The sequence below is a fragment of the Rhinopithecus bieti genome, unplaced genomic scaffold (assembly GCF_001698545.2).
Source record: "Rhinopithecus bieti isolate Rb0 unplaced genomic scaffold, ASM169854v2 scaffold_36315, whole genome shotgun sequence".
Classification (NCBI taxonomy): domain Eukaryota; kingdom Metazoa; phylum Chordata; class Mammalia; order Primates; family Cercopithecidae; genus Rhinopithecus; species Rhinopithecus bieti.
In genome coordinates this window covers 1,657,281-1,669,765 of record NW_016815814.1, presented here as the reverse complement: position 1 = coordinate 1,669,765, position 12,485 = coordinate 1,657,281, and the positions used below count along the sequence as shown (strand labels likewise).

The following is a 12,485-nucleotide window of genomic DNA, read 5'->3' as shown; positions in this document are numbered from 1 at the left end:
CAAAAATAGTTAAGATAGTAAATTTTATGTGTGTTTTACTGCAATAACAATAATTGGGAAAAAATAAATCAAATCACACAAGTTATAATTGGAGAAAAGTAGCCCAAGTCAAATATTACAACTCATTTTTCACCTTCAAAAGATCTCGTATGCTATTAGATGTGCTAAGCCAGAGGGATTTGGAATTGGGACTGCATCCTTGGGTCCTGGTGTTAGCCTGTTGAGTCACCCCCTCATGGTTCTCCTTCTTTTACCTCCTGTTTATGCATCTCTGGTCCCTGCTTCTTTAACCTCTGCACAAAAGCTTAGTTGATCCTTCAGTGACTATTGGCTAAAACAAACAGAAAAGCAAAAGAAACACAAGTGGTATTCTTCTAGTTCTTCCATAAGAACTGTGAAGGAGTGGCCAACCAAAAAGAAATGTCAAGCAGAGGCTAGTGTGTGGGCCAGGAAAGCCCAGGTCAGACAGAAACACTACAGTTGCTCACAGATACATACAAAATAAGTCCTGACATTTTTGTGAGGACCTTGGGTGATAAAAGGCAAACCCCCTAAAGCATTTTTCAGGCAGCTGATAATGTTTGACAGCTTTGAAGAGGAAACAGAACTGCCAGATGTCAGTGGCTGAATCATGGGGAAAATACTGCATTCTGCAAAGCCTTACTCAAGTACCATGAAGTGTAGCCCAAAGTTGATAGAAATGCTGGTAAATAATACAATTTTATGAAAAAGTAAAATCTCGATAGTTTTTCACAAGTCACCAGCTGTAACGAAGACAATGATGTTGGTTTTTTGTATTTGTTCATCTTTCATGAATTTTAGAGTGCTTTCTTTATCAAACTCTAAAAAATCTTTAACAAAATTGCAAAGTGTCACAGCAGTGAAAATTTTCATAAACTTCACAGCTCTTAATTATATGATGCAATGGAAGCATTAGAAATTTTCTGCTGTGTCATTTTCTGTTTCTTTGAAGATTCTTCTCTGTACTTCATCATTTTTCCATATACAGTTAAAACACCAAGCAAATATTTGGCCTGAATCCTAAAAATGTTTAATTCTTCCAATTTTCTGTAGTTGAATTTTCAGCATTCCTTCAATTCTCCTCTCCCCTTTTTTTGGTTTGAAATACTCTTTAACACCTAAGAATGTGATCTTTTGTTCTTTATAGCTAACATTTAATATAAACTAATGTTGAATTTATCAAAAGCAAGTTCATAATCTTTGAAAACATACAAGTTTTTAACTTATTGATGGGCTGAACCATTTACTAGTTTTTTAAATATTGAGGAATTCTTGCATTCCCGGAATATTCTAGACATTTGAGTGGCAAAACTGGCAAAAATCTCTAACTGGCATGTTTCTGGCATGTTTCACTGCATAAAAGGTGTAGAAAATTATTCTCATTTTTTCTATGCAGAGACTGTTCTACTTGCCACTATTTCCATGGTGGTTTTTTTGTGTGTATGGCAGTTATATATGTTATTTAGTTTCTAATCTTTCTTTTAAAAACTTGATTGAGGTATAATTTATATGTCATAAAATTCCTTCATTGTAAGTGTACAATTCAATGATTTTTAGTAAATTTATAAAGTTGTGTGATGATTATCACAATCCAGTTTTAGGACATTTTTATTACCCCAAAATGTTCTCTCCAGCTGTTTTGCAAACAATCCCTGCTCTCACCTTCAGTCCTGGCAACCACTGACTCTACAGAATTGCCCTTTCTGGATATTTCTTATGCATGGACTCATAATTTGTTGTCTTTTGCATTTGGGTTCTTTCACTTAGCTGAATGTGTTTGAGGTTCATTGTGTGGCATGAATCAGTCCTTTGCTCCTTGGTGTTGCTGAGTAGTATTGCGTTATTTGGCTTTCCCACGTTTTGTTTATCCAGTTACCTGTTGATGGCTTCTGGATTGTTTTCAGTTTTGACCATCATCTGTAATACTGCTAGAAACATTCACATACAAAAACTGTTATGGACATGTGCCTTCACATCCCCTGAATAGATTCCCAGCAGTGGAATTGCTGGGTGCTATGGCAAGCTTATGTGTAACTTTTTAAGATGCATCCAGTTAAGGGGTTAAAACGGGAGGGTAGCTCCCCTCTCTGTTGAAGGAAAAGTTCGTTTTCTTCTTGTTTTTCTTTTTGTGTAGCTCCAGGTTAGTTGGAAAGGCACCCTCTGTTCTCACTGATATTGTGACCTGGTTGAGGAGCTAACAGGACAGAGCTGTTACTTTTTGTCTGGCCTGACTTTGGGCACCCAGGGTAAACTGGAAATAACATGCCCCAGCCAGGCCTCTGTGCACACTTGGAAGTAGCTCTCAGGTCTCCCTCTGTTCCCTGCTTCCATGCTGCTGCTGTTCCTCTCCAGGCGTTGTTAGTGCAGGTTTTTCTTGGGCCCTTTCCACTCCCTCTGGGGCAGGCTGTTCCATATGCATTGAGTTGTGGGACCAATGGCTGTCTTCAGTTTAGCCTTGCCTATCCTACATCTTGCAGAAATCCCTCTTCCCCCCAAATGACATGCAATCATAGCATCCTTCTTTACTTTTACTTTCATTTTAGATTTCCCCTTATTATTACTGAACTAGTCCCTTTGTCATTTTAATGAAAATTTGGAAATGGAAGCTCTTGCCATGAGGTCACCCAGAATTCTAGGTTGTCATTCCTTCCTAAGTTCCCTTGCAGACCACCCTTGGGCTCCCTCCAGTTTCTACTGCCCTTTCTCCCTCTCTGCCAGTAAGTGTTGGGGTAAAAGCTGACTTTACAGGAGATACTATCCATACTGGCAGCCTCAGTAAATCCCTCAGTTCTTCCCATTCATCAGCTGATAAAGTGACAGTGCAGGGGGATGGAGGCGGATCTGTCTGGGAGGGAATGTGTATGTGAGTGGTGTAACATCTGTGCAGTGTCATTCTGCTGTGCTCTGAGGAGTAACAGGTCTGAAATGCAGACCTTGGAAAATGGACAAGTTGAAGTTTAGAACAATAGTTGACATGTAAAAAAAACCCAACAAGCCTATTGAATTTATTTTTAAGCCTAATAGAATCTTGAAAAAAGCCATTTATTATATCAACATTCCAAACATCAACAGAGAAAATATAATGGACCCCCATGGAGAGCCACTACTGAAATGCAACACAAGATTTTGTCACATTGTTTTATCTATCCCTTTCTTTTTCTTTTATTCCCTTTTATGCTAAGATATTTTAAAACAAATCCCAGACACATTTTCCCCATGCTTAAGTATGTGTCCTTAAAAAATACGGACATTTTATTTTCTAACCACATTGTCCTGATCACGCCTAACAAAACTAATCAATAATTCGTTGGTATCATCTATCCTCTATCCATGACCAAATTGTCTCAGTTTTTAATGGAATCTTTTTATCAGGTTGTAGAATAGGAGAAACACATTATGGCTTGTTTCCTGGGCCCACCCCACTGCTAGTATTGTTCATTGATCACCTTAACTCTCAGTAGAGTTAAAGTTTAAAATCACAGCTCCCTAAGAGCTGTAGAGGCCCCAGAAACTGACTGGAGTGACACCTGTTAGGCTGTAAGGGCTTGTGCCCTCAAGGGCCAGTGCTTGATGGTAGTTGCCAGTACTTGAGCATTGTCCTGGAAGGGTCCTTCCTGTGCATTAGTCAGGCCGTATAATTCATCCATGCTTATGCAATACAAATATTTCAAGCATCCTAACGCACTTATTTATTTATGAATGCCAGTGACCAGTGAACCAAAACCTCTTACCTAAAATAAATGACTAGTTTTGACAATGGAGGGGTCCGTACTTCGATTGCTATTCCTAATTTAACACACCAGCAGGGTGCTGGGCAGAGCTTACTGCACTAATTATCCTGCAGTCTTACCTGATGAGAATTGTTCTTCCTTTACACTCATGCCTGGGAAAGCAGGTAGCTTGCATATGCAGTTAAGCAGCTACAGTGTCACCCCAGAGAAATCTGTCCTCTGATTGCCAAATCTCCACTTTGCCTTGTGCTGAGGAAGAGGCAGCTCTGGGGCAGTGTTCAGTAGGAAACATTCATGATTCCGCAAGCTTCTTGTTATTACACGTGGCTTCCTGTTATGCAGAGATAGGCAGAGAGGGCCGGGTAACGTGTTGCAACTGATGGAGACACGCAGACCCACAAGAGGCAACTGCACTCTAAATTCCTAAGAAACACGAAAGCCACAAAACATGAACACTGGAGGGGGGGCCCTGGAGAGGCATCCTAGGTCAAACAAATTTGCTGGAGTGCAGAAAAACCTTGCAACATTTGTTCCTGGCTCAGGTTTCCAGAGCTGCTGATGAGAAAGAAGAAACAGAAAGCCAGTACTCCTCTCTCTCTCCCTTTCTCTCACTCTCTGTCATTCTCTCTCCTCTCTCCCTCTCTCTCTCTTTCTCTCTCTCTCGTTCTCACTCTCTGTCATTCTCTCTTCCTCTCTCTTTCTCTCTCTCTCACACACACAGAGATAATGTCCCTCTCTCTGTCTCATATTGCTACCAAGACAGCATTTTTTTACCTCTTCCTGCAGAAGACATAGCTATTGGTGCCAAGCCCCTTTCCAAAGCAGAATTTTTTCCTCTAGGTTGACATAGTCACTTGTCAAACAATAAAGGGCATTTCTAGAATCCATAGAACATGGGAAAATTAAATCTGCCCAATTCCAGAGTATTGAGGCCGGCATTTAGGGAATGACTTTTAGATATTTCTATGAATTAGGTTATACAAATTTGTTTCAAGGGTGAGTGTCCTGGGAATACCCGGGTGATTTAATTTCAGGGCACAGAGAAGGCTCCTTTGCTGTTATCAGTCTCACATTAAGATGCCTTTTGAAGGGGCAGTGCTTTTCATACTAAAGTTAACAATGAAACTCAAAAGAATGATGGGCGCTTTTCGATGGGGGGCCGTTGGCTTTGAAGACAGAAAAGGGATACAGAAAATGAGCCTGAAGTTTCTGAAGTCAAATGTCCTAATTTCCTTCTGGGTGGAAACTGAGGGCCATCATCCCGCAGTCTGACAACAGGATAGGTGGGGGGTCTGCATGTATGTGTGTGTGAATGTGGTAGGGGCGTTGCATGTGTGTAAGTGTGCAGGGTGTGGGCAGGAATGTATGAATCTGTCTATCATTTTCAGATGGTAGTGATGCCAGGTCTGCTTTTCAGAGAGCTCCCCAGCAGGCTCCCTCCTCAGCTGTGGTGTGGGCCTGACTGCCGGCCCACAGTAGCTTAGCTCAGTCTCTCTCCCTCCCATGCTTCGGCCACACTGGGCCTTGCTGAGAATCCCTAGGTCTCTTCACATGAGGTTAGGTAGCAGCTAGTAGGATTACCTAAAATGTCCATTTTCCTGTTGGAGTGTCAGCACAGCCTCAGTGGTGGGCTTGAGGTTTCAGTACCATGTATCTGTCACTGTTTGTTCAAGGTCTGCTGAGCCTTGCAGAGCACACACTGGCGGAAATAGCACAAAATTGTTTGCACAATCTAGAGGCAACATGGGTGGGGCTGAGGCAGCTGCTTTACATGATAGGTTAGGAACAGTGGCTTTGTTCCCAGCTCAGTGAAGGGTGGCATGGTCTCTCCTGTCCACTTCACTTTGGGTTCTTTAACCCTGTGAATTACTAGACATGGATTCCATCTCCAATGTGGATGCCTCTCTTTACCACAAGAATACATGCTCCTTTCTGGGCTGTGGCTTAGGTATGGATCTCGAGCTTTCAAATCAGATTTCTAGTTGTTAACTGGAGCGGGTCATTTCACCTCTGTGACCTTTGGTTCCTTGTCTGAAAAATGAGGGTGAAAATATGGTGCTTACCCTAGAGAGCATGAGCATTAAATGACACAGCTGTATAAAGTGCTTGCACTGTGACTGGCTCATGGTAAGTACTCAATACGTAAGTAACTATTGATATTCATTATTGTTAGATCAGGGATTATATCTTCCATCAGCCACTCTGCTCAAGTAGGTACAGTGAACATATCCAGAAATCCCGCCAATAGGTAAATTGGCCAATATTTCTTGCAAATACAAAATGCCTGCATGGTGGCTCACATTTCGTTTTAAAACATTTATTTTATTAACTCAGCAAATATTTATCAAGATGCTTCAATTGCCAGATGCTTTTCTAGGAGGTGTCGAGTTTTACTAAAAATCCTGAGAAAAACAGCACCCTTTTCTGTCTTGCATCTCAGTTTATCCCCATAGCCTCAAGTTAGAAATGCTTCCCTCTGTGCTGGTTTCCTCTATGCCATCTTTTCTTTGGTTTCTGAATATCTATGCAAATAACTTTTCTGGTCTGAGATTTTCATGTCACTCAAATCTCCTGGCTTTCACTTGCACCTCTTTTCTCCCCCTAATCTCTTTCTTAATTCATAAGCCTTACTTATCAAAACCAAAACTCTTGGGAAGCTTGAAGCTGTCAGTCCCCGCTCACATTTTATCATGTCCAGATCTGGTCTCACCCGACTGTTCAAACTGACCTTGTTCTCTGATTTCCTTCCTTGCTTCCATGAATGGGTCTCCCAGATCCGTCAGGGCCGTGTCTGATTGATCTCATATCCTCAGGACCCGAAATGGTTCTGGTGCATGTCAAGTCCTCAATCTTGAATGAATGAATGGGGAAAGCTGCCTTACCTGAGCCACTCAAACCCCAAACCTCACAAATATTTTTGTCTCCTGCTCCCCCTTGTTCAGCAGGTGGCTGAATCCTCTCGGTATTAACCTCTCATATTGTTTCCTCTTCCATCCTAATCCAGGCTTCTGACTTTGCACCTGGGATATTGTGCAATGTCCAGCTAATCTCCCTCTATTCAGTCTCTCTCCCTCTTTTCATCCCTCCCTTCCTTAATATTTTATTTCTTTTCTCTCATTTAGAATAAAATTGAGTCCATACCATAATAATAATGTTAATAATAATAGCTTTCATTTAATGTCCATGTTTTAAGAAGCAGGCACTGGCTGGGACCTGTCCACTTATCCTTACTAATCCCTATGGATTTATCACTTCACAAGATACATGTTATTATCACAGTTTAACAGAGGAGGAAACTGGCGCTCAGAGATAGAATATGGCTTACCCAAGGCTGTATATGTAGAAGCCTGTGCACTTCTGCTACTTTCTCCTTCCTTCTCTCTGTTAGGCACTGTGTTAGGTGCAGGATACAAGGATGAGCAAGGCCAAACATCAAGGCAGTACCCCTGTCTTCTTAGAGTGCAAGTGGAGAGGGAAGACAGGGAAAGAAAAAAGTACCAAGCAAGGTGATGAAGGCTACGATGCACATGTGTCCCCAGTGACAAGGGTCCAGAGCCAGGGAGCAACTAAGTCTGGCAGGGCTGGGAAGGCTTCTCACAGCAAGTGGGACCTGAAGGGATGCTTGCAGGACAAGTAAGAGTTTTCCAAGAGGTCAAATTGGATGTAGGTGGGGGCAGGTGGGGAGGACATTCCAGCAGAGAGAATAGCATGCTGTCCTGGATAAAGTGCAGGATGGGTATGAAGAAAGAGCAGGAAACGCAGCAGAAAAAGTCACGAAGGACTCCAACTCCATGGTAGTTTAGCCTTCATCTTTTAGGAGGGAGGTGTTGGGGGTCATCAGAGGCTTTCAGGCAGGAAAGTAACATGATTAGAATTTTGTTTCAGAAGGCTCACGTCATAAGCAATGCTGTCTGTGCTGAATATAAGGAACAGGCAGCCTTCTGTGTTGATTGGTTGGCTGGGAGAATGTCACTCAAGTACATCAGAGAGACCAGTGGAGGTAAAGCAGGTTTGGGCATGTGTGTCAGTGTTAGTAAGAGGAATAGTAGAGGTGAGAAGGGGAAAGGTAGTAAGTTTGATGAGGTGGTAAGCATGATGAGTTTGGCATTCTCACGGAGGTGGGTTAGGAAGCTGGATGGATGGGTCTACAGATCAGAAGAGAGGGCTGGGGGAAGCCATGCAAATTCTACTTCCTTTTCAAATCCATTTAAACATGGTTTCCAAACTAATGCATGGCTCATATCAACATACTGAGAAAATACCTGAAATTGTTTCCCCAGCTCTGAAAGAACTATTCACACCTCGCCCACACATTTACAGCCATCCAAAGTAGAATCTAGACTGAGTCAGAATTGAGAGCAGATTATTTTGAGGGTTCAGTGGCAGAAGATGAAGAAAGGAAGTGATAACGTTTCTCAGCTGACTTCTCTGTTCATACTTCCTTCTTTAATTTTCCCTTGCCCCATCTTGGGGCAAAAAGCAGCTAACTTCTACAGCAGAAACAACATCCCTAGGCATATGGCACGTCTTCTATTTCTCTTCTTTCCTTTCCAGTACTGTCTCTCACCTGAAGACTAAAATTCAACACGAACAGTCCAGTCATATAACTATATTTTATCATGGGCGTCCCTTGCTCAGGAATATGAAATAGCTCCCTACCACCTCTCTAATCAAGGTTGAATGCCTCACTCTGTCACCTAAAGCACTTCTTCTCTGGGCCCTCCAGCTTGATTTCTCTATTTGATAAAATGCTGCCTCACCTTTATGGCCCATTTCCACCCCACGCTTTGTAATGATAGCACTCAGGTTCTGGCAAGTGCTGATCGGCAGAACTGTCTGTGATAATGGAAATATTCTCTATTTGTGTGTCCAGTACTGTAGCCAAAAAACACACAGGCTTACCAAGTACTTAAAACATGGTTAGTATGACAGAGAAACTCAATTTTAACTTAATGTAACCTATTTAATTCACTTAAAGGGACACAGCCACTCATGATTAGTGGCTACTGTACTAGACAGTGCAGTGGTAGGGGCTTTCTCGTCCTCTCTCTACTAGAGTAAGGTGATGTTTCTAACCTCATTGAGGCTCTCATTTCTCACTCGCCTCGGGCTGTTCAGTAAACACTGAGCAACTGCCTTCCCACCTTCCCCCCTGCCGCCCTGGTCTGCCTGGAGCCCCCTCTCCAACCCTCAGCCTGCTTCAGACCTCCTTCCTGAAGGGTTGGGAACGTGCACTCGGGGTACAATGACTGGCTCACAAGTGAAGCTTATCATGGTTATTCTTTTCATTATGAGAAACAACTCCATTAATAGTAACAGATCTCTTTGTTTACTTTATCCGGAACAAGTCACACCCACGAAGAAGAGAGACTGTTCAAAGAACCTAACAAGGAAAGTTAATCAAAACCAAGACAAACTCAAGGCCCCCAGACTTTCTCCTCAGCTATTTTAATCATCTCATGCTAGGCCTGGCTGGTGAGCAACACTGTGGGCTAAGGAGGGAGATGGCGCTGCACATGGGATGGAAAGTGCCCCTGCTTAATCCCTAGCTCATCTGAGTCCCCAGCTGTCTCCCTACCCCCAGGGTTTGGGCCTAATTCCAGCAGTGCGGAAGTTTATACTGAGCTATCCCCACTCTCTAACTTGTAACAGGTGGCCCATTTCCCATAGTTACATCAAGTATGGTGGGATGTTAACAGGCACTAAAGAAACATTGGTTGGATGTAGAGTGAGTAGTATCATTTATGGATATAAAACATGACCAGGCAGAGCCTTGATCAGATGTAGGCAGACAAGGTGGTTGCCTTTCTGTCACAAGGGCATCAAAGGTTTTCTTGGGCAGGTCTTGGAACATAAGATCCTCGCACTTATTCCTGCCTTTGCCAGGTCATTCTTGCAATGCACACGTGCTCCTAGGAGGGTTTTTTGTTTGTCTGTTTTTGTTATAGCTGTTTTTGCCACAACAAATCATGAAGCATTTCACAAAACTATGAACAAAATATCAGCAACTAATTTCTTCTATGCTGAGTGAATTCTCTCCAATCTGTAGTATCTTTTTTTCTTCTCCTAACCCCTCCCCACTTCTTCAATGCTGTTGGAGACTTCCAGTTTCACCTAACCCCCACTGTGGTCCTAACAATGTCTGTGGGCCTCTGGGGGTGGCCCAAGGGGCCTGAGTCCTTCTAGCCACCATGTGGCACCTCCCTGTTTTCCCCTACTCCTGAGTTGGCTCCATTTGATAGCATCACCCCAGAAGCCAAGTAAAGGTTCCTCATATGCCACTGCTAGAAGGGGGTCCTCCCTCTCATATCTGATGTTGCTTCAGTTGGATGGTCACAAAAGCCACACTGGGATGGACTTCACTGAGGCTACTGAGGTGGGGGAGAATGCCTCTGCATCTGCTGGAATAAATCACTCTTTGATTTTCTCCAAAAGTTTTGTGTGTAAACTACCTTTTTCATTTTTGCCTACTGTCTGTCCTCTTTCTAGGACAGATAAGAGTTCTTGCAAGGTACAGTCTCTGACTTACAGAGATACAGAGCTGTACACAGTCCATCAAATTTCCTCCTCTCCATTGTATTCTGCCAACATCTTTCTGTAGTTCCTTTGGGATCATTTCCACAGCCTTAGAGCAAGTGATTAATTACAGATAGAAGGCCTTGAAGATAGCAAGTAACTGAGGATCAAGATCTCAGATAAAGTTCTTAACTGGGCTGCTAAGACACCCTGATATAAAGCAAATCCTTTGTAAGCAAGCTACCAAATTGTCATCAAAATATCAAATTACCTTTTCTATATCTGAGTATAAGCACTCTTGTGATGATGTCTGTCCAATGGGAAGCTGAATCAAATACGTCTTGCAACCTGGGATACAACCTAGTATGACCTCACCAGGTCGTTGGTGGGAGGTAAGAAGTGACTGCCAGATGGAACCAGGTATAAGGGTATATTATGGGAACTCAGACCCCTTGTGAAGGTCAAGGGAGCCCAGTTACAGTGAAGTCCTCTTCAGACAGCAATATTGGACAGAAGGGTGAAATGTGGAAATAGGGTGATAACTCTAGATACAATTGGAGATAGCTACAGAAAGACTCTGTAATATCATATAAAACTCTGGTGTTTGAAAGTATGCCATGACTATAAAGACTGAGAATCACAGGCATAGAAGGAGATAGAAATAATGGAATCAGAAAGAATGAAATTCTGTCCTTTGCAGCAACATGGATGGAGCTGGAGGCTATTTATCCTAACTAACTCAAAAACAGAAAATCAAATATCCCATGTTCTTATTTATAAGTGGGAGCTAAACAATAGGTATACATGGACATAAAGTTGGGAATAATAGGCACTGAGGACTCCAAAAATGGGGAAGGCAGGAGGGAGGTGAGGATTGAAAAATTACCTGTTGGTTACAATATTTGGGCGATGGGTACACTAGAAACCCAATCCCCACCATTATGCAATGGACTCATGTAACAAACCAGCATATGTACCCCTTGAATGTATTTTTGAAAATCAATGAGGAGGTGTTGGCAATTTAATGCATTAAAGATAGAAAAGAAGAAAGAGAGGAAGCTTGATGATGGAATGACATTTTCAAGTGAAGAGGGAAGTTGAAGAAGCTCTCAGTGATGACCCCCATCCTTTTAGTAGGAAGTAAAGTCATCTGTTGATAAAAATAGTAAGAGTAGCATATACTTACCTTTGACCAGGGACTGTGCTAAGTGGTTTGCATATGTTTGTTTAATCTCTACAACAATTCCACAAACTAGGAAGTATTATTATCCTAATTTAGCAAGTGAGGAAGCCGAGGCTCAGAGATGCATAATTTATCCACTGTCAAAAAGTCAGGAAAGGTAGAACTAGTCTCCAATCAGGTGAAATGAAATGGGGTGAGAGTAGAGTTGATGGCTTAGTTTAGCTGTGTCGTGAGTGGTTCAGGGACGGATAAAACCTGAAAAAGGGGGTTGGAAGATGGAGCCTTCCTCCAGCAACACTTGGCAGAAGGAGAGGGGTGCAGACACTGGGTATTAGCAAGTGTGGAGGGCAGCACAGTCCAAGGAGACAAGGGCATCGTTGAACTGGCTGGGAAAGAAGGAAGGTGGGGCTCAGAAGGAAGTGTTGAATGAGGACCAGGATGATTGATGGAGCACTGCCTAGGGAAGGAAAGGAGAGAGTGGCCCTGGGTGGAAGTTACCATGGAGACAAGATGTGGAGGTACAGGCTGGACTTAATCAAATGACAGGCAGACTTCCTGTGTGAAAATAAAAGACAATTATACCATGCAGCAGGTTCAAGGGGCTCTGGCTTCAAATCCTGCTTCTGAGTTCTATTGGCAGTGACAACCTAACTGTAAAGGTAATGGGAAGGCAGCAGCAGCGAGCTCCTTGTACAGCATAAAGGGCTGGGATACTCTCCATGGACAGGGGACAGAATGGCACTGGGCAGGAGAATTCAGAAGGTGCCAGTTCCCTGCAGGCTGGCCCTGTGGCCGGGGGCTGGGGTTTGAGTGGGGTCCGCTGGAGGAGGCCTGCTTTCGACAGCGAGGTCGGAGCTAGCACAGCTTGTGGCGTGTGGCCCCTCCTCTAGCCGGCCGCTGTGGAAGAGTGCCCAGGCAGCTTCCGGCGGCCTCTGCAGCTGCGTGGGACTCACCCCGAGCCTTCAGAGTGAGGCATTATTTTCTCCTCTCTCTTGTCAGATACTGACTCCCACGCAGGAAAAAGGAAGCACCTT

The 12,485-nt window shown here is 43.2% G+C and overlaps 1 protein-coding gene across 4 annotated transcripts in view; it reads left to right on the top strand.

Moving 5' to 3' along the window:
• ARHGAP25 (Rho GTPase activating protein 25) overlaps positions 1–12,485 on the top strand; it is a 115,873-nt gene that overhangs the window by 27,117 nt on the left and 76,271 nt on the right. For 3 of the 4 annotated variants that reach the window (XR_001881798.1, XR_001881799.1, XM_017853788.1), the window contains exon 1: positions 5,613–5,700. The exons of the other annotated variant lie outside the window; for it this stretch is intronic. Coding sequence is in view for 1 of the 3 variants with exons in the window: in XM_017853788.1 (XP_017709277.1) it covers positions 5,628–5,700 (73 nt within the window). In the remaining 2 variants the exon portion in view is untranslated. Of the gene's footprint in view, positions 1–5,612; positions 5,701–12,485 lie in introns of those variants that run through there. 4 annotated transcript variants of the gene reach the window in all.